The 19,921-nt window shown below is 41.8% G+C and overlaps 3 protein-coding genes across 5 annotated transcripts; 1 reads left to right on the forward strand and 2 right to left on the reverse strand.

The window, feature by feature from the left end:
- The first annotated feature begins 1,772 nt into the window (after positions 1 to 1,772).
- Positions 1,773 to 11,442, forward strand: man2c1 (mannosidase, alpha, class 2C, member 1). The gene is made up of 26 exons (XM_040132962.1): positions 1,773 to 2,002; positions 2,525 to 2,650; positions 2,741 to 2,864; positions 2,963 to 3,033; positions 3,112 to 3,289; positions 3,397 to 3,586; positions 4,061 to 4,167; positions 4,322 to 4,432; positions 4,565 to 4,657; positions 4,783 to 4,899; positions 4,970 to 5,065; positions 5,173 to 5,318; positions 5,556 to 5,679; positions 6,535 to 6,656; positions 6,765 to 6,850; positions 6,937 to 7,083; positions 7,216 to 7,295; positions 7,387 to 7,481; positions 7,566 to 7,670; positions 7,765 to 7,921; positions 8,018 to 8,161; positions 8,374 to 8,483; positions 8,589 to 8,668; positions 8,786 to 8,928; positions 9,033 to 9,136; positions 9,234 to 11,442. Exons 1-26 carry the CDS (start codon positions 1,902 to 1,904, stop codon positions 9,343 to 9,345), a joined length of 3,069 nt encoding a protein of 1,022 aa, XP_039988896.1. The 5' UTR covers positions 1,773 to 1,901; the 3' UTR covers positions 9,346 to 11,442.
- neil1 (nei-like DNA glycosylase 1) lies at positions 9,636 to 13,942 on the reverse strand. Of its 3 annotated transcripts, XM_040132965.1 has the most exons (10): positions 13,590 to 13,938; positions 12,354 to 12,828; positions 12,152 to 12,271; positions 10,896 to 11,004; positions 10,705 to 10,798; positions 10,418 to 10,539; positions 10,306 to 10,333; positions 10,139 to 10,209; positions 9,818 to 10,028; positions 9,636 to 9,736 (listed from the first exon to the last, which is right to left on the reverse strand). In XM_040132965.1, the coding sequence occupies exons 2-10, from the start codon at positions 12,806 to 12,808 to the stop codon at positions 9,690 to 9,692; spliced, it is 1,257 nt and encodes a 418-aa protein (XP_039988899.1). In that variant the 5' UTR covers positions 12,809 to 12,828; positions 13,590 to 13,938; the 3' UTR covers positions 9,636 to 9,689. The 3 variants fall into 3 exon arrangements, with proteins under 3 accessions (XP_039988899.1, XP_039988898.1, XP_039988897.1); XM_040132964.1 differs by lacking the exon at positions 9,636 to 9,736 and having other exon boundaries at positions 9,742 to 10,028; positions 13,665 to 13,942; XM_040132963.1 differs by lacking the exon at positions 9,636 to 9,736 and having other exon boundaries at positions 9,742 to 10,028; positions 13,590 to 13,941.
- A 1,427-nt stretch (positions 13,943 to 15,369) lies between these two features.
- On the reverse strand, positions 15,370 to 18,649 carry commd4 (COMM domain containing 4). The gene is made up of 8 exons (XM_040132117.1): positions 18,528 to 18,649; positions 18,188 to 18,259; positions 17,992 to 18,057; positions 17,859 to 17,898; positions 17,008 to 17,127; positions 16,192 to 16,272; positions 15,891 to 16,067; positions 15,370 to 15,776 (listed from the first exon to the last, which is right to left on the reverse strand). The coding sequence occupies exons 1-8, from the start codon at positions 18,528 to 18,530 to the stop codon at positions 15,736 to 15,738; spliced, it is 600 nt and encodes a 199-aa protein (XP_039988051.1). The 5' UTR covers positions 18,531 to 18,649; the 3' UTR covers positions 15,370 to 15,735.
- Positions 18,650 to 19,921: the final 1,272 nt, after the last annotated feature.

The raw sequence follows: 19,921 nt of genomic DNA on the forward strand, positions 1-19,921 counted from the left end.
ACATATTGCTCATATACAGTATCATGGAAGTAAAACACAAACATTAACCTGATGGCAAAACAAACCTCAGCAAGAGACACTCAGTGGCAATGAAATAAACCGGCAGCCGATAGTGGTTGAAACTTCATTTAAGACTTCAAATTGCATGTATTTAAAGATTCAATTAAATTCTGAATGTCCTATTCCTATATTCCTTCTTTTATTTCTTAGATCTGCTGCTGAACAGGACAAAGGCAAAGGCGTTGGATACAACATTGGAGAGAGAGATGAGTACAGCTCAAGAGTATAGCTCATCTCCCAGGACCTCGTTTCAAAAGAACTCAATAGACTGTTGTCCTTATGCACCACCCATACTGTATTTGTGAAATTGTCCTATGGGTCAGTTGGGACGTTCGAGACAGCATGCAAGGTTTAAGTACATGACATGATAAAGTTTGCATGCAGCTCTGGGGTTTTGGGAAGCACTCGTTTTTCTCAAGCCACAGTCTGGACTTCCTTAGCTGTGTTGTGGCAGGCAGAACATGAGAGGCCTCTGTGCTGGATGCTTAAAAAGTTGTTTAGTGCTGTATGACTACTTCCTTAGAGCATGAGGAACAGCTGTCCTCTCTAATCGCCTTTTATTTAATGTGACATGATGTGGTCAGTTTCTTAGGGAGACCAAACACAGTAAGGCCAGAGCTGAACTGGTGAGAATCTCAGGTCAAGTGGGACCGTGGCACCCGTTCCCTTGGGCTGTCCTGGTGCGGTGGAAAGCTCGACCACAGTCCAAACAATAGGGGGATAGGAGTCAACAGACATCCCTGATGGTAGGGTGGCCTGAGAGGGATGGGCTATACCACATTTTCACCAACCCTGTACTTAGAGCTTCTCTATGGATTTTATAATAAAAGGCCACTCAGCTCCGCAAAAACACAGAAACACACAGCTCCTTCCCTGTGAATAATGCTGAGAGAAAAAAAAAGGCTTTTGTATTTTCAGGCTGCATGTGGGCTGACCCCTAACCCCCGTTCGCCAGTGCGATCACAAGACTAACTCCCCGGCACTCCCGAGACCCTCTCAGTTAGACTGTAGCCTGTGAAGTTAACCATGGGACGACTGGAGAGTTATTACATCATCATGCCATCCTCACAGGGTTTCCCTCGGCCCTTTTATCACCTTTTCTCTCTCTGTTATGGCCGTATACTTCTCTCGGCTCCTTGTAGGTGTTCCTGAGTTTATGCTCAATGTATTTGCATGCTTATGGCACAGAAGATGACACTTTTACCGTGAGCCCGAACATTAGCCACATTTAGACTGATTAAGCAGGCTGCCCGATAAAATGAGGAAATGATTTAATTGTAAAGAGAGGACAGGGTATTGCTCTTCCGCGACAGGGTGTTATTTACGAGTTCTCCAACACAAGTCCTTTTTGCCTGCTCATTGCTGCTTGTGGCCTGATTTCGCTGTTGATATCCAGTTGCCATATTTAAAAAAAAAAAAAGTGTGTTAAACTGTTTTATAATTTGATTTGTGCCATAGTGTTTTTCAGTTGTTACTTTGACTATAATAAGTGTAAATACCTGAATATCTGCTGTCTCGATTAAAAAAAAAAAAAAAAAGTGTCTTTAAATCAAATTTCCTTTTCATTGCATTTTTTTTTCATCGTATTTTGTAACCCTCAATGACCTAAAAGTCTAGCGGGCTCACGTCCGCCAGTGAATCACGCTCCCGGTTCCTCAGTGCGCAGCGCACCTGCCCCTTCCGACCCGCCGGTGGTTGAACGGGGGCTGCCATCTAGCGGCCGGTTGCCGTAAGCAACAGTGTCCGGACGTTTCGCTTCCGGGTCCCGTCTGAAGCGCCGGGGTTTTCAGTGCTCGCTGTCGTGTGGACCCTGCAGTCGTGCGTAAGTGCCGGTTTTTGTGATGTATCACCGGCCCGTGCTGAAGAACAGGCGCACTCTCCTCGAGAGGGCAGAGAAATTCGTCTCTGATGTTTATTTCGCAGACTGCAACCTGAGAGGGCGGTAAGGCTTCCCCCTGCACGGCTGCACTGACACTGACCTACACCAGGCCAACCCTGTGTCTGCTGCCTCTTGGGCTAGTTTCTGCAGAGGATTGGTAGACATCAGACTCAGCCATATCATGTAAACTGCACATCATGCTGCTCCCATTGTTTCTTTGTAGATCAACACCACTTGGACACCAGTCTGCAGGATTTGGGGGGGGGGTGTAAATAAATCTACAGGCAGTAACGTATAAAACTAAATAGTAAATTGTCATAGTTAATAGTAATTTCTAGGCTCTAAAATAAAAAATCCGATTCCGCCAGCTTGCTCATCTGCTCACATGCTTTATAGTCTATGTTTAGGTCATTGCAAACTGCACATTGATCAGATCTGGTCAGAGCATCATATGCAACTCAGTTTGAGTTACATCTAACATCAGAGCTATTGTGAAGCCCTTTGAGGGAAATTGAGATTGTTATTCGTGATTTTGGGCCATATAAATAAGTTTGACTCCGCTCTGTGAACGATTGTTCTCCTCAGACTCTATGGAGACTCTTGCCCGCTGGAATCCCTCTCCTCCTTCTTGTCCCCTAAACGGATCACATTCACAGAAGCTTCCAAGCAGAACTTTGCACCTTATCAAGTTGGCGATACCTTTGGACCGACGTGAGTGATATTGTCAGATTTTATCACCCTCGTATCTTTTTTTTTTCACTCAAATCTTGGCGCTTAATCCAAGCTTGATGCTTGTTCGAGGTGGTGGACCTGCTGGTTTAAGGTGTCCCTGAAAATCCCTGAGTCCTGGAGAGGGAAAGAGGTTCATCTTCTGTGGGAGAGTGATGGGGAAGCCATGGTATGGAGAGATGGACAGCCAGTTCAGGTAACGTAGCAGCAGACTAGATTAAAGTGCCAAAATAACTACGGTTAGCTCATGTGTAGGTTTAATTGCCATGTGTGACATACTGTATGGACTTGCAGGGCCTGACTAAAGAGGGTGAAAAGACGAGTTACATCCTTTCTGAATGTCTGAAAGATGAGGAGCCACACAGGTCAGTTAAGTAAAACCTGAGTTCAGTGCTGCTTCTGTAACCAAACTTCGCCGATTGAACATTTTTTCATTTCTTTAGTGTCACCCTTTATGTGGAGATGGCCTGTAATGGGCTTTTTGGAGCTGGTCAAGGGTCCTTTATTGCAGCTCCAGAGCCCAACAGGACGTTTTCTGTACAGAGAGCTGAGCTAGTGGTATTTAACCAGGATGTAAGGGAGCTGCTGACTGATTTTGAGATGCTCATTGACATTGTGAAGGTATTTTCACACAAAACGATGCACAACAACACATTATTTTCTCTGAATATAGAAGTTCGATTAACGGAGAAATACAATTCTTTGTATCCTTTACTCTTCCTTCACAGGAACTAGGGGAGGGAGCGCAGCGAGGCTACCAGGCCCTCTTCACTGTAAATGAGATGGTCAACCTCTGTGACCCCTCTGACCCCAGCTCTTTCTCCAAAACACACAGTCTGGCTCACAATTTCTTCAACCAGCGGAATGGACAAAGCCAGCACACTGCCCATGCAATGGGTCACTGCCACATAGACTCAGGTTTCGTCTTTAATATCTGTTACCACGTAGAGCTGAGTATCAAATCACAGTACTGTTATGGTACTGGCTGAAATGTGTTTGTAGCACTGAGTATCAAGAACTGTCAAACACCAAAAGCCAGCATCAACATCGCTAAGATCTGTAGTCTTCTTACTTATTCTGGAATTAGGTATTTACTAATTTGAATCATAATTTTGCCAATTTGAGTATATTTTATTAAGGCAAAATTCAAACAAGGCTGCTTGTGTTCATGCAAAATGTAACATTTTAGAACTGTGGGCTCTGGAAAGAAAGAAAAATATGTATCAAAAAAGTATTGTTTTGATATCTTTACCAAAACTCCGGTATCGAAAATTCTTATACGACACTCACATTTATTATTGTAATGAAAAACAAAGAGAAAATGCACATAAAATCTTGCAATATTTGAAAAATGTTTGAAATTAGTTAATTTTTATGACTCCTTATTCCTAGCCTGGCTGTGGCCTTATGAAGAGACCATCCGCAAATGTGGCCGAAGTTGGGTGACAGTGATCCGTTTAATGGAGAAGAACCCAGAGTTTGTGTTTACTTGCTCTCAGGTAATTCCACGCCAGTATAGTTTTTCATGAGCTATAATCTATAGCTCATAAAAAACTCTATAAAACTCTATAAGTTCATGTATAACTCTACTCTATAAGCTCTATAATTTCTGAGCAGTCATCTTCAGTTTAGACTTTTTTGCTTTTCGTCCAGGCCCAGCAGTTCCAGTGGGTAAAGACCTGGTACCCAGGACTCTTCTCCCAGATCCAGCATTTTGTGAAGAAAGGCCAGTTCATTCCAGTTGGAGGAACGTGGGTGGAAATGGTAAACCTGGTCTCAGAAATAAATCGCGTATCACATGTATCTTATGAATTTAGCTGTATTATTTGGCCTGTAGTCATTCAGACCTTTTTTTTTTTATATACATCATGTTCTAATGACATGTTTGCATGTCAGGATGGAAACCTGCCCTCAGGTGAGTCCATGGTCAGGCAGTTCCTGGAGGGTCAGCGCTTCTTTAGCCAAGAGTTTGGGATCCATTGCAAAGAGGTGGGTGTTCATAAGACATGTCTACATAACCTGAGTTTACCTACATATCGAATCTGTGCCGCATTTGTGGGGCACTTTTTCCTCATGAGCATATAATATAAAGCTCTATTCTCTTTACTCTTTAGTTCTGGCTTCCAGATACATTCGGCTACTCTGCCCAACTTCCTCAGATAATGCAGGGTTGTGGCATTTCCAACTTTTTGACTCAGAAGCTGAGCTGGAACCTAGTCAACACCTTTCCTGTAAGTAGGTAGCAAACACTATCGTTGAAAAAAGTTGAAAGGTTTATAATTTTTGATTTCTCTTTCCCAGCACAACACATTTTTCTGGGAAGGTCTGGATGGATCCAAGGTTTTAACACACTTTCCACCGGGGAATTCCTATGAAATGAAGGGCAAGGTTGAAGACGTGAGTTTGGTTTCTTGCACACATAACATGGTAAACGTTGAGTCAGTGAAGAGGATATTTACAGTCCTCTACAGTCTCCATGCATCTGGGTTTTTCTCTGCCCACAGCTTGTGAAAACAATGACGAATAACAAAGACAAAGGCAGAGCCAACCACAGTGCAGTGCTGTTTGGTTATGGTGACGGCGGCGGCGGACCCACACAGTTGATGATAGACAGGCTGCACCGGGTCCAGGACACGGATGGGCTACCCAGGTCAGTTCTTGACCAAAACTTCACCTCATTGTTCATCACAAACATTGACCAAGCCCAGGCTAGCTGGAAACACAGCATGTAGGCAGTAGACCAACCCAATCAATACCAAAGGATATGAGTTATGTCCACTGATGTCATTATAGTAAACACATTAGTGTTTTAGTCAGAATGAATAACAAAGGTGTAACCGGAGAGTCATTGGTCACTTCCATCTCCAAATTCTTATTTGTTTCTCAGAGTCCAGACGTCTACTCCGGAAATGCTTTTCTCTCAGCTTCGCGCTGACTCCGCTCTGCTGTGCACTTGGACCGGAGAGCTCTTCCTTGAGCTGCACAATGGCACCTACACCACACAGGCACAGGTGGAATAAAAATCCTCATTACCGCCGCCAAGGAGGTTATGTTTTCACCCGTGTCTGTTTGTTGGTCTGTTTGTCAGCAGGATTACGCAAAAAGTACTGAACCGATTTGCACCGAACGTGGTGGGGGGATGGGCCATGGCCCAGGGAAGAACCCATTCAGTTTTGGGGCAGATCTGATTTACTATCAATTTAAATTTTTTCTCTGAAGTATGGTGTACGTTGTTTGACATTGGCCTTGGTGGAGGTCTGCACTCTACTGAGTGCCATTCTATTTATAAAATGAAATTTTACTTTCTGAAACAAAATTAATAGCATTCCTCTGAGAAAAAGGGAAAAAATATAAGAACACAAATAGGATAGAACAGACAAAATACCAAGAATAGTGTGAATTATAAAATGTATAAATACATATTTTCAAGGTATAAATATTCTCTATTGGCAGTTTTAACAATCAGGCAGACTGTTTGGGAAATAGATTATCTACATGGATTTACAATCTTACTAACAGTCTTGATTCTAAATATATTTCTAAAAATATTTTTAAAATATGAATGAATGACTGTAAATAAGCAAAAGCAGACACACAAGTATATATGCAGAGAGTAGGTAAAATTACCACTTGCACCTTACAAGATAAGAGTCCCACACAAAACCACAAAATAGAAATGAAAATGAGGGGGGAAAAAAGGGTTATACTTCATGCAGGGTCGTGCAGGAAATAGATGTGGAGTGTGCGAAGTGGAAAAAATGAAAGAAAAGACAATAACACCACCAACTAGTGATGCATTAAAAAAGTTAAAAACGTGGTTACTGCATAAAGTGCAGCTATCTTTATGCTTGCTTTGTCTTTTCCAGATTAAACGAGGGAACCGCCAGTGTGAGACCCTCCTTCATGACGTGGAGATAGCCAGCAGTTTGGCGCTGTGTCGGGAAAAGACATTTAAATATCCTGTGGAGAAACTGCAGGAGCTCTGGAGGTCCAGTCACACCTATTAAAGTTTGATACTGAAGATAAGTAAATAGACGGTCTCTGTTGAAACTTTATTAAAATAGTTTCACTGATATATTTTTTTTTTTTTTTCCAGGCTGCTACTTCTGAACCAGTTCCATGATGTGATCCCTGGCAGCTGCATAGAGATGGTTGTGGAGGATGCACTCAGGCATTATGAAGGTACGGTTCTCATTACAGCAGCTGTCCATTAAAATCGGAGCCATATTAGCTTCCCAAAATTAAAAATACGTCACAATGTGTCTTAGATATCCGTAGCGATGGCGGCGCACTGCTCCGTGATGCGTGTGGAGCACTGGGGTCCAAAGGGAACAGTGCTGGCGTGTTCAACTCTCTGCCATGGGAGCGCCACGAAGTCATCCAGATTCAAGATGAGGCTGGTAACCCTGATCTTGGTATGTTAGATACTTTAGAATAATTAGTAATTAAATAAAATTATCATTTTAATTATTTTAATAATTAAAATAATGGTGCCTTCCAAGCCGCGATTTCATATCTGATGCCGCGTGGTCTCTGTGTTGCTGCAGCTCTGGTGAGAGTTCCCAGTGTCGGTTTATCTCCTGTCAGAGACACACACCCTTTGGCTCCAGTCTCTGTCACTGTCCAGGTGCGTACTATGTTTAGTATAGAGAGCATCAAATTCATTTAGCCATGCTGTAATTGAATTTGGATAACTGAGCTGCTGTCTAACATTACAGGCTGACGGCACCGTCGTCATGGAGAATGGGATTTTAGAGACTGTCGTAGCCAAAGATGGCACTTTGGCCTCCCTCTATTTGCTCAGTGCAAACAGGTACTGTAAAACCACGTGAAACATCTGTATCTGCTACATAAACATTACTAAATTAACATCTGTTTCACTCTCGGCTGGTTTCAGAGAGGCCATCTCTGACAGCTGTCACGGGAACCAGTTTGTCATGTTCGATGACGTCCCCCTGTACTGGGATGCTTGGGATGTAATGGACTACCATCTTCAGACAAGGTGTCCGTCATTGCTCATACATCTATCTTATGCCACTTTGAAACACAGGAGAGTATTCGCAGGTGTTCTAGATATATAAACTATGACCTTGTAGGAAGCCAGTGCTGGAGGTGGTGCAGCCTGTTCATGTGGTGTCCTCAGGTGGTCTACGAGGCAGTGTAAGCTTCACCCTCAGGATCAGTGACAAAAGCACTATCACACAGGAGATTGTCATGGATGCCGTTTGTCCTTACATCAAATTCAACACAGAGGTACTCAACAACATTAACGATATCTGGAGAAATCTCTAGACAAAAATTCTCCAGTACCCAAGAAATACCCTGCATCCTTGCGTCCTCCACTTTCAGGTGAAGTGGGCAGAGTCACACAAGTTTCTCAAGGTGGAATTCCCAGTGCGAGTGCGCAACCCCAATGCTACGTATGAGATCCAGTTCGGCCATCTGCAGAGACCCACACACCGGAACACTTCATGGGACTGGGCCAGATTTGAGGTACGGCACCACGAGAGTCAAGCGAATGAGTAGGTTCAATTTTTGTCTTGATGTAAACAGGTATTTTGACAGCAACACCTTGTGCCATGTTTGGGCCCTGAACACCTAAACTGTAAGACAACAGATGTCAGTGATGCCGTTAGAATGAAAGTAATGCTGTTGAGGTGCTTTGTATTGCCTTTACTCATTTTTCATCACGGTGTCTTTCTCAGGTTTGGGGTCACAAGTGGGCCGACTTCTCGGAGCACAACTTTGGAGTCGCACTGCTGAATGACTGCAAATACGGCTATTCAGTCCACAAGAACACAATGACGCTGTCCCTGTGAGGTTTCCCACTGTTAATACATAGCAATTCTACCAACAGCGCAATCCTGTTACACCAAGTTTAAAGAACCCTTGCATCTAACAGTAGATGTCTTTGTCTTAGACTGAGAGCACCTAAGGCCCCTGATGCCAATGCTGACATGGGGACTCACCGTTTCACCTATGCAATCATGCCACACACAGGTTTTACACGTCTTTCAGATGTTTTTTGAAAATAAAGCATATTTATTAGAATTTAGAACTGTGACCGTGTCACTGGTTAAGCACATATGTAACGTGATAATACTGTGTTTTGTATAGGATCCTTCCAAGACGCCTCTGTAATCCGGTGTGCGTACAACCTCAATTTCCCTCTGAGGTTAATCCAGTGCACTCCTGACGCTGTGCCCTGGAGTGCCTTTTCCGTCAGCACTGAAGCAGTCATCCTGGAAACCATTAAACAGGTATCTAGTAAACGCTAAGGTCGAACTATCGTGACTTAATCCACTCATCCCATTGAATGTTATTTCCTCTATTTACTAAAAACTGCACTGTTCTTTACCATAAGGCAGAGGACCGGAAGGGGGCACTTGTAGTCCGACTCTTTGAGTCACATGGGAGCAGCGTGACCGCAACTCTCCGCGCCACCATTCCAGTGAGGGAGGCCTGGCAGTGAGTTTCAATTTCTGTTTCTAGTGTTAACTGCTGTCTGGCATCTTTTATGTTGTATTGTCTGCTGAGAAACACAACCTTTTTTTCCTCCTTCCAGTTGTGACCTCTTGGAGAGACAGGACCCCACCAAGCCAGCATACATTATGTCAGAGGGAATCACTCTGAACTTTAGCCCCTTCCAAATTGTGTCACTTCTCCTCATCCTGTGATTGCCAAGTCTCAGGGTGATCACATTTGTAATACAGATTAAATGTGTGATGGAGGGAATTAAATGAAGTACAAATCGAGGATTCAGACAATAATAGGACAGTCAGTCCAGTAAAGACAACGGTCCTGAAGGTGGAATATAGTTAAACGCGGGGTTGGTCAGGGGACTTATGAATTTAGAATTGTTTGATACTGAATGAGGCACATCCATTTGAGGTACACATTGTTGCCAAATCAAACACTTGCAGAACTTTTGTAGAAACATGTTTTATTAAAAAACTTTTAATAGTATAAAAACATAAAAATGGTCCCATATGGCGATGCCTCCCCTTTTTTCTCCCCATTTTTATTTGCTGCTGTTTCTGGTAATTCTGCTGCTCCGCCTCTGTGAGCCTGTAACAAAGAGGACTTATTAGAACGAAATTCCCCTAATACAAAAAACTTGTTTCATTTGAGAGAATATCAAGAGCTCACCTGCAGTTGGCTCTGCACTGCTGCTCTTCCTCCTACGTGCATTTGCTCTATTTTCATGAGGAGGTGTGTCTACTTCCCGAGCCTTTTGAGTCTTTTTCTTGGATCCGGCTTCCTTCGGACGTACATCCTTTTCTTTCTTTTGCGTTTTGGCTGCAGTTTCCTGTCTGACTGCTTTTTCCTTTATTTTGCTTTCAGAAGGACTCCTGGCCAGCTGTAGAAAAAACAAAGTGGTGTCAAGAGTTATATCTGGAATTTATCACAGGCCAAGCAAAAGAAAAAAACCAAGAGAAAAAAAAACAAAACATCTTAATCTGTCAATACCTTTTTCTTGTCTGTGTAATCGTGGTCATCTTCTTTCTTTAGTCTCTTTTTTACCTTGGGTGACTTTGAATCTACGATGAGCAAAAAAAGATGACACCCGTCAGATGCATTGACTGTTCTCAGATACATTTCAGTGCTCAGTATGATGTATTCAAATTATTACATACCTTTAGGTGCCATGGGGCCTGGATCTCCCTGGAGTTAGAACAGTACGTATTAGTATCAGTGACATAAAATCTTGTGCCAGAGATGAATATGTAGGATTTTGCTTTAACTCACCTTGAACCACATAGTTCTGCCATTGTGGTCGCGGATAGATTTCATTCCATCCACGTAGTAACACTGCAGCCATGCCTTGAAGTCAGAGTAGTCTGCCTTCTCGGGATCGTAGCCCTTTCCACCTAAGTCACAAAATGTGTCAAACATCAGAAGGCATTTCACAAGATCCAAAAGGAAACTGTACCAGTCTCTGAATAAGGATGAAGCCTTTCACACTAAATGAACGCTAAAACAATCTCAGAGTCGACTTTCAGAGTGGACCAGACAGTCGAAACGTGATAACCCACCCAGGTTCACCACCTCCAGAGGTACTGTATGACACAGTCTGAGCAGGTCACCCGTCTCCCCTTTCACCCCTCTCTTTTTAGCGCCTTCTGAGGTCTTTTGGCAGGGATAAAGAGAGGCCGTGTTAGAGAAGTGATTGTGATTGAGGATCTAATAATCTGAAAAATGTGTTCCTCTGTTTGTGCTCTTTCACCTTTGTGTGTTTGATCTCATGTTTCACAGGCTTGTTGCGTTCACACAAATCTTCTGAGCCAAGGCCTTCCAGCACGCTCCTGGCGGGCACGAAGGGCGGAATGTTCAACCTTAAAAACGATTACACTACATTAGAACCCTTCTTTTGTAAAACAAGAAAGGGTCTTTTGTTTTCGCTTTCTGAATCATCGTGTCTCCCCACGGGAAGTAAGACGTTGAGAATTGAAAGAAACCACTCATTTCATGTCTGAGGGAAACAGACCTTGAAAAACACACGGGCTGGTGCTGTGTTTGGGTCGTGCTTTTCAACAAAACAAAAACGCACCATCCGGCAAACTAGAACCTCACAGGAACAGTGCGTTACAGAAATATAGGAAACCTCTATAGTCCCCAAGGTTTGACCATGCCCATCATATAAAAGAAGCACTAAGGTGACGACATTCTTGTTTCCTTCTTACTAATCTCAAAATACCTTTTTGTTTCGTTGTGAACAATGTATAAACCTACTATTAATAAAGGTCAGTGACAGGCTTTCTGCCTTTTATACATGCATGCCTGTGATCTCTTAGTTTTTGTTCTCTGTAACCACTAGCTACATCTGGCAAGGTAATCCAGCTGCAAACTAGTCATACGGGTGCATCTAGAGAAATATTTTTGTTTCTCTTCAAATGAGCAAATACGGTAATATCAATTAGGGATGCACTGACCCAACCTTTTCTCTACCAATACTGATTCCGCTACCTCAACTCAGGGTACCGATCCAACGCCAGTGCTCTCTTTTTCCCAAATTTGACATCCGTATACTACGATGCGTGGAACTCATTGGAATTGCTGTGCCACTAAGAACTGGTTTTTAAATCAGAGCCTAAACGATTAGTGAGTAGATAGAAAACTGAATGGCAGCTATTTTGATCAATGATAATATTAGCTACTTCTTTTCTTATTTGATTGATTGTTAACAATATTTTTGAGTTGTAGACTTTTGGTCAAAACAAGTCGTGAAGGTGTCACTTTTAGCTGTGAGAAATTGTTTCCTCTATTTTAGCGTGTTTTAAAGACTAAATAATTAAAAATAATTGGATACAGCAGATTAATCCAAAATTAAAATAACTGGTATTTAGAGCCCCATCTTCTAATTGGATTGTCATGTCATAGCTGATACCCGACCCACTTAATAAGGTCAATATCTGTGCATCCCTAATACAGAACTGTATAATGTGTCATTTGAATAGTTCTGCTGGTTGAGATGTGTATCACCTGAAAAGGATTTCAGCCCTCAGATAGTTCCCAATGCCATTGAAGTACTTCTGATTGAGCAGAACTTCACAGATGGGCCTGTCAAAGGCACGGTCAGACAAGTGCAACATGACGTTCTCCCTGCAAAATGATCAACGGGTCAGTGCGACAGTGATACTTTGATTGAGCAGGGGACACACGTGACGCTGTCAGCATTACTTACCTGAAGCTTTTGTACTCGAACATGATGCAGGGCCCTCTGTCGGGCTGCCACGTCCCATTGGGCTGCCAGCTGCCAAACCTGCGTGTATCCACAAAGCTCAGCACCCTGCAGGGCTTCTCTTTGGAATAAAAACGCAAATGGGCATGTTTGGGCAGGTCATCCTCTGCGGTGAAACGGAAATAGCCCGACATCCCAAAGCGAAAGACGACGTCCACGGGCTGGTCCGCGTGTCCTGCTTTCACTCTCGGTTTAGGATCATCACTTTTCATGGGTGTCAGTGTGAGCTTCACTTCCTTCCCTCTGGAAGCAGCTGTGATGCGATATGCCTCACAGATGAAGGGCACGTCAGGACTCTTGCTGACCTCAGATTTTCTGACCGGTCCAGTAAACACCACCCCATCACACACTTTGTTGACGTAAAGGCTGGCCAGGTGGAGCTCCGGTCCCTCGGGCATTTTGTTGGAACAGATGCGTGCTACGATGGCAGAAAAAGTGTCTGAGCAAAGATTGCATCACAAGAGCTCACATCTAGGGCTGTAACTGCCATTAAGCACACTGAGGCCATCTCATCTGTTTCTAGCTACAAAGGGAGAAAACTTTTAAAAAAAACTTCAGTATTATTCAGTAATTCAGTATTTGAAGACTCTATATATTTACAATTAACTACTTTTATGTCAACAAAATAATATAAATGCAAGCTTCAACATTTCTTGTCCAGAATTATGTTTCTTGGAGTGTGGAGACGACTTTGAAACAGCACTTAGACCTTGTTCTGATATAAAAATACGTTAAAAAAATATATCTTAGTTTATGTAGAGAGTGGCTGGATGTGTGTTGAGTGGACTTGTGACCTCTGTATTTCTAAAATCCTGGCTTGGGCCCTGAAAACATAAAGCACCACATCCAAGCCTGCACATCCTAAAACCTAACACACATTCACCCTGAGACGTAAACATTATACGATACACATCAATGCTTGGGCGTTACAATACTGCACACATCTTTATGACACATAGGACAACAACCCTTTAAAAAAAACAAACAAAAAAAACACACACTCAGAACAGGCGAGTCCCAAGTGTGTTCGGTTAACCATTTGGCCCAGTCTGAAAGAAAAAATGTGTTTGTGCATCGCCCATTCCCCTGACGTGGGGAAAGAGTACCGGCGGGCGCCACACACAAGTCAAATCTGGCGTTTTCACTGAGTTGCAAAGGGCATCGGTTCAAACAACTCACCCACACCAGGGAGGAAACCTCGCCGCTGACAAACCTGCGAATGTATCAAGCCGACAGTGCAATTACATAACCTACAGAGGTTGTCTTGCTCCTCCACTCCTGCCCGCGGCTGCTGCAGTGGGCAGATGTGGCTCTAACCAGAAGCCCTTTCACAACATGCTGGTTACCAAACAAGTTGTGTAACGCCAGCGCTCGCCATTCACTCAGTTGAAAATGTCGCGAGATCGCCATGCCTCTCGCGCTCGCTGTTTGTAATCGAGCACTTCACAAGTATTTTCTGGTCAGAGTAGGTGTTTCTGTCACGATCTCTGATAATTCACTGAAAATGTTTGCCTGGGAAACGCACCCAAGAAACCTAACGTGAGCAAACAGTGCAGCCCGATGCGTGATGGGAGATGTAGGCGTGCGGGAAGGGATACAAATATCTCAGTAATTTACATTTTATTTAGACTAGTGCAGTGCCCGATCGCGTGATTATTGTCTAATTAATAGTTGAATATTTTATTCAGTCATATAATCATCCTCAGCTAATTTGCACGTCACTACTGTGTTATTATTATTATTATTAATAATAATAATAATAATAATAATAACAATAGTAGACCCTATTTCTGTGGTGCTGTTGAACGGTACTGGGTTACACTGAGAGGTGTTCCTGATATTTTGTCAACCTTAATTCATATAAATGGGATGGACAAAATATTAGGAACACCTCGCAGTAAAACCCAGTAGAGTTCAACAGCATCACAAATTACAGCCTGCAAAATGACCCTTATAATAAATCAACATCCTCTTAAACAGATTCAATAAAAACTGAGCATTATAATCCTCATGAAAGGGATTTATTACAGGCCTGTTGCATCATAATAATTTGGTTTTATGTAGGGTTAACCAATAAATTGGCAAGTGAGTGTAGATTAATTTAATCACTGTGTGTCACAGTTACCCTTTCCCAGAACTGGAGAATCAGTATTTTTACTGAGGAACTTCAAACTTACAATGGGTATGACATGGATTTATTTCATCATTGGAGTAATATGCAGTGAAGAAAATCACTCGTAAATGTATTTTTACTTCAGCAAGGAAAATATTTGAAACGATTTACAGACTGTAACAACAGTCTATGCAATGTTAGTTTAAGCCATTCACCCACTCATACACAGCTGTTTAAGGAAACAGAAAACATACAATGGCAGAATAACAGCATTAGACGATGCAAGGTCTAACATCCCGTTACCAGAACAGCAGCAGTGCATAAATAACTTGTTCCGCCTGTTAATAATCCTAATATATCATGCTTGGGCAGGGATAAAGAGTAAACAAAACATTACAGTCTTGCTGTCACTGCTTCTGGTCTTACATAAAGTGCTCCGGATTCTTTCGCCTCAGCTGTAGCAGCTGTACTCTTGTGATAAGCCATTTCCAATTTGCAGAGCTTGGATCTCTGTCTAAAATAGTCCCACACCTTTGATGATCCTGTGCGAGGTTTTGTCGCTGCAGCTTGCTTTCCAGGGTATCCATGCTTTGACCAGGCGCAACCATCTTTGCGACGCACCGTTGTCTAATAGATGACATCGGCTACGTGGATGCGTTGCCCCAGCCCTAACCGACTGTCGTTTAATACTTCTCTTTTTATGTTTCTCGAGAACTGCTCAGCCAAAAACCTTCACAGTCGACACTGCACTTCCTTGGGTCCTCAACAATACACGCGTGAAGTTTGAAGTCGAATGGATGAGCAGTTGTCGAGAAAATCAAAGGACAGACAGACAGAGAGACAGACTGAGATTTCTCCATTTATTAGTAGGATATATATAAGCATATGAAGACAAAGCACAAATGATCAGCATCATTCAAATCCAAATGTATTAAGTAACATTCAATATTTTACAAAAAATGGTCCGTTCAGCATTTTTGCTTCAGTGACAAATCACCCAGACTGGAAAAATTCCCACCAATTACTACTAATGTGGTAGAAAAATACAACTAAACATCAGTCAGTCCAAATAAGGAACGAGCCTTTCACTTAACCTCTGAGATTACTAAACTCATAAAAACAAGTTATGCTTTCAAAGATGTAAGTATGGCACTTGTGGCGGTCTATCAGCACCGACTGTGTCGAGCTCTGATCAGACATTGAGGTCAGACTTTATTGTAGTGCATTCATCATAGCCTGGGCTTGTTTCAGCTCTGTAGAAACACACATAGGAAAAGATTTAATCACAACATAATTTTGGCTAATAAGTTTCATTCGAAAGGGATAAACTATGAAAAAACTGTGAATTGACAAGATGCAGAACTGACCTGCAAGCAGGACTCTGAACTTATCAGCAGAAACAGAGACAACAGTTGTCTCTGTGGAGCCCGACTCTGCTCCCTGTGCTTGGAGTTTAAGCTGAATCACTGGTTCATTCACCTCTCGCAGCTCACTGGAACTCAGAGTGTAGTCAACTCGCCATGACACAGCCTCCAGTCGTCCCACTGAAATTCATTCCAGAGCAGAATCAACGGCGGCTTCAGTCAGCTGCCTCACAAATGACAGTGCTCGTCATCAGCAGTTTCTGTCTTCCTCTTTGAAAATGGCAAGATAGACAGAAATACTCACATCTCAGGCTCGTCTCTCTTAGTTTGTCTTGCAGCGTAGAGTGCTTGTCTTCGTATGATTTGCAGAGCCCCGTTGTGTGTTCTAAAAGTCCAGGTGTGCGTAATGAATAGTAAAGTCAAGATTTATTTTAAGCACAATCATATAAAAGTGTTTTAATGTCGTATCAGCAGAAGTACTAAGACTGTACAATAACACAGCATTAACATCTATTCAAAATATCAGAAAAAGAGAATTAAGAGAACTGGCAATGAGTCAACTGTGAGTGTTCTACACTATTAATGCACCAAAGTCACAAAGCAGCCCACCATCCACCCCACAACTCTGCCTTGTCCTTGCTGTACACTGTCCCCTTCCAAGTACGAGTTGAACACGGGTCATACATCAGTCAGACAATAGGCAATTATACAGTGCAGTAAGCTCTAACAATAACACAATAGGCTGTCATCTGGGACCTGTATGTTTCTGGAAATTAGGCGATTGTTTTCTATGAACTATGGCCCTTTTCCAAATAGATTAGATCTCCTAGGGCTCATATTCTGGGCACAGTTTAATGATAAAAATTAATTAAGGAGCCCTTGGTTGTATGGGTCTGTTAAGTACGCTCTATTTAATGCAGACATCGCACTGAAATATTCCAAGTAGTTAAAGAACTTGCTCAGGTGATGTTTTTCCACCTTTGTTCTGCTGTAATAACCAGTCTGTCCTTGCTCTTGGCACAAACTGAAGTATGGAAAGAGGTCTGTGCATGTGTGACCCCAGATTATGCAACATAATCAGCATTTTCATACCCAACATGGAGAGCGGCAGTGGACTAACCTTTAGGCAGGCCAAGCTGCTGCAGCTCACTGGACAGAGATTCACTGTCAACATCGTGCTTTGCTGCACTGGAGAAAATGAAGCTGAGCACTGCGACACTAGCTTTGATGTCTCCGCTCTCTGCAAGATGGATTGATGTCATGAATGCATGTTATTTAACAAACAATACAATGCAAGTATGAGAGTATCATAGGCTTGTGTGTAAAGTAAATGACTCAGATTTAAAAGCAGAACCAACAGTAAAGGAATATTACCAATAACATTTACTCAAGCACTGTACTTAGGGAAAAATTTTGAGGTACTTGTACTTAAGTTTTGTGCCACTTTATATTTCTTTTCCACTACATTACTACAGTTTGAGAACTATAGTCACTAGGTACATTGCTGATTAAAACTTCACATACAAAATATATGATCAGCTTGTAAAAGATGCTGCGTTGTAATAGATTAAACATCCAAATCAGTATATAAAATAGCTTCCCCATGAGCTTAGATAAGAAACTTAAATGTCACATCAGCAAAATTATGAGAACAAATGCATAGAGAAGTGACTTTCAAAAACTATACTATATACATTATGTAAATCTGCTTTACAGAAATTGAACATTAACTATAAAGTGTATTAAGACAAAAAAATCCCAAATAAGAAAAGGAAGTTGCCATAAAAAAATACATACAAATGCTAAATCCAGAAATTGCACTTGACAGAAAGGAGCTGGGTGGTCGTTAGAGTTTCATGTGTCTGTAGATAATAGTGTTAGCAGCGTAAAATACGGTTATTGCACTTGCAGATGTAGTGAAGATCTAAATACTTTTGTCAACCACTGAGCACCAGTAGAAGGGAAACTCACCAAACTTTGCATCTGCAGTAAGCTTTGCAACCTTGTCATACTAAAAAAGAGAGGGAGCGAGACGGAAGACAGCATTAACCAGCGCAGGGGAAATGTGTATATATATTAGATGAAGGCAGCATTAAGCTCTTACATCAATGCCCTCCCCAAGCAAATCCTTCAGCACTTGAGCGCAAAGGAGTTTCATCTTGACACTTGACTGTCGAAATAGTGGGGCAGAAGACACACGAATTATTATTATATACTTTTTAAAAAAGAACTTATAAACTGCCACTGAAAACTGTAATATTGCCTTGTTGATTATGTATAGGACCTTTGTAACTACTCACAATTTTCGCTAATGTGCTAATTTCGGCAAGCACCCAGTCTGGGCAGTCCAAATCTCCGCAGAAACGGAACCGCTACAACAGACAAGACGTCAAGTAAGTGTCGTATAATGTACTGTAGCAAAAGCATCCCCAAAATACACTGCAGCGTGAGCTTTAACATTAGCGACCCATCATTAAGGGCTACTAGCTTAGCCTGCTAGCTATAACCGAAAGCCGGGCTAAACGTTGATAGTGTTGAGCTCAATAGTTACGTAAGGCATTTATAAATCATGCGACTAAAACGTCCTCTGAATAAACTGACTTCTAAATAAGCAAACAATACGATAATTAAACGTTTTACCATGGCTGTGTGTCAGCTGAGTAGCTACAAAAAAAAATAATAATAAAAATAGACTGAACAGGAAGAACTTTCTGTTTCCTCTCATCTGATTGGACGATTGGGGAGCGGGGCGGGGCGCTTCTCTTCAGTAACAGATTATGGTCCTGATGTTGGATGGCATTATTAACTCAGATTTATACCAAATTTATTTAGTAATAACGTTCTGCTTGGGCCTAGTTAACAGCTCAAAAACACACTTTGCACTGTTTCACCACCTTGACTTTTCCTGCTTTTGTGATAACTGCTTATAAACATGATTTTAAATTGATGCTTTGCTTCAGAAGTCCACCACAGAGAATGGTAAAATAATTCCGAATGGGGTCTCAGAAGCCCCAGGAGTAAAAAATGGCTGAATACCATGGCTTTTCATATGCTCTATATCGATGATGGGCGTAGACAGTACAACACTATCTCCCCCAAATCTCACATAAGTCTATTCGGATTTACGATTTATTGGAATTTGACAACAGGACTAATTTACTTCAAGCAGAAGTAGCGTTGCTATGTAGAATAGTATATAAATGCCTTTTTGCAAACGAAAGTAATTTATATAGTCTTGTGCAACGATTTTTCACAGTTATGAAAAAAAAATACTGTAAAGTGAGAGGCAATAAGTCATCTTTTATTCATCAGTTAACTTCATAAAAAGTGCCGTGAACAGAAAAAAACCTAAATCAAATCCGGCAAGGGGAAGGGTTACCACTTCAGTAGTTTTACGTTTTAATGAGTTCCAAAGAAGGTCAGCATCCATTATTATTGTTTTTATGTTTTTATTATTATTTCTTCACCTGCGGTGGGGTGTGTGGAACCCTGAACACAGTTGAAGTAAAGCCAGTGTCAACAGAACACAAGAGTTCATTTGTTTAACTTTTGCAATTGTTTCTGTCCTGGTTTTAAGATTTAGCAGGGATACAGCTGAGAAAACCGACAGTTTAAATAAGACTTTATAGAAAAATGGAATATACAGGGACAGAGATAATGTAGGGAGATAGAGGATAGATGCAGGGAAGAAAGGAAAACAATTCTGTTCTGCTTGAAAAATAATAGTGAAATACATACATGAGTGCTTTTTAGTATCACGTTCCCCCCAGAAAAACTGCAGAACATGACAAGAAACTGTAGAAAGTTGAAGAATTTGAATCTCTTGGAATATTGCTAAAAGAATATCAATGAAAGATTGGCATGGAGGATGCATATTAACAAGACAGTAAGGTCTAACTGTGACCCTTTAGGTGTACTTCAAAGCCTTGTGGTGTGAAGTAGGGAGGAAGACTGATTATATCAGATCTATTCTTGATCATACCTGCATGGTTCATCTCCAACTTCCACTGGGAAAAAATCTGTCGGCTAATCTG

Source organism: Xiphias gladius, chromosome 8 (genome assembly GCF_016859285.1).
Source record: "Xiphias gladius isolate SHS-SW01 ecotype Sanya breed wild chromosome 8, ASM1685928v1, whole genome shotgun sequence".
NCBI lineage: Eukaryota > Metazoa > Chordata > Actinopteri > Istiophoriformes > Xiphiidae > Xiphias > Xiphias gladius.

Excerpts from the sequence above, each read along its gene's own strand:
- man2c1 (XM_040132962.1), top strand. The coding sequence starts at position 1,902 with ATGTATCACCGGCCCGTGCTGAAGAACAGGCGCACTCTCCTCGAGAGG. Across the intron at positions 4,433-4,564 it reads GAGGAACGTGGGTGGAAATG|GATGGAAACCTGCCCTCAGG; the intron begins GTAAACCTGGTC and ends TTTGCATGTCAG. Across the intron at positions 9,137-9,233 it reads CCAGTGAGGGAGGCCTGGCA|TTGTGACCTCTTGGAGAGAC; the intron begins GTGAGTTTCAAT and ends TCCTCCTTCCAG.
- neil1 (XM_040132964.1), bottom strand. The coding sequence starts at position 12,808 with ATGCCCGAGGGACCGGAGCTCCACCTGGCCAGCCTTTACGTCAACAAA. Across the intron at positions 10,334-10,417 it reads GCAGAACTATGTGGTTCAAG|GGAGATCCAGGCCCCATGGC; the intron begins GTGAGTTAAAGC and ends TTCTAACTCCAG. Across the intron at positions 10,210-10,305 it reads AGGCCCCATGGCACCTAAAG|ATTCAAAGTCACCCAAGGTA; the intron begins GTATGTAATAAT and ends TGCTCATCGTAG.
- commd4 (XM_040132117.1), bottom strand. Across the intron at positions 18,058-18,187 it reads TTAGCACATTAGCGAAAATT|TCAAGTGTCAAGATGAAACT; the intron begins GTGAGTAGTTAC and ends CTATTTCGACAG. Across the intron at positions 16,273-17,007 it reads GCAGCTTGGCCTGCCTAAAG|AACACACAACGGGGCTCTGC; the intron begins GTTAGTCCACTG and ends CTGGACTTTTAG.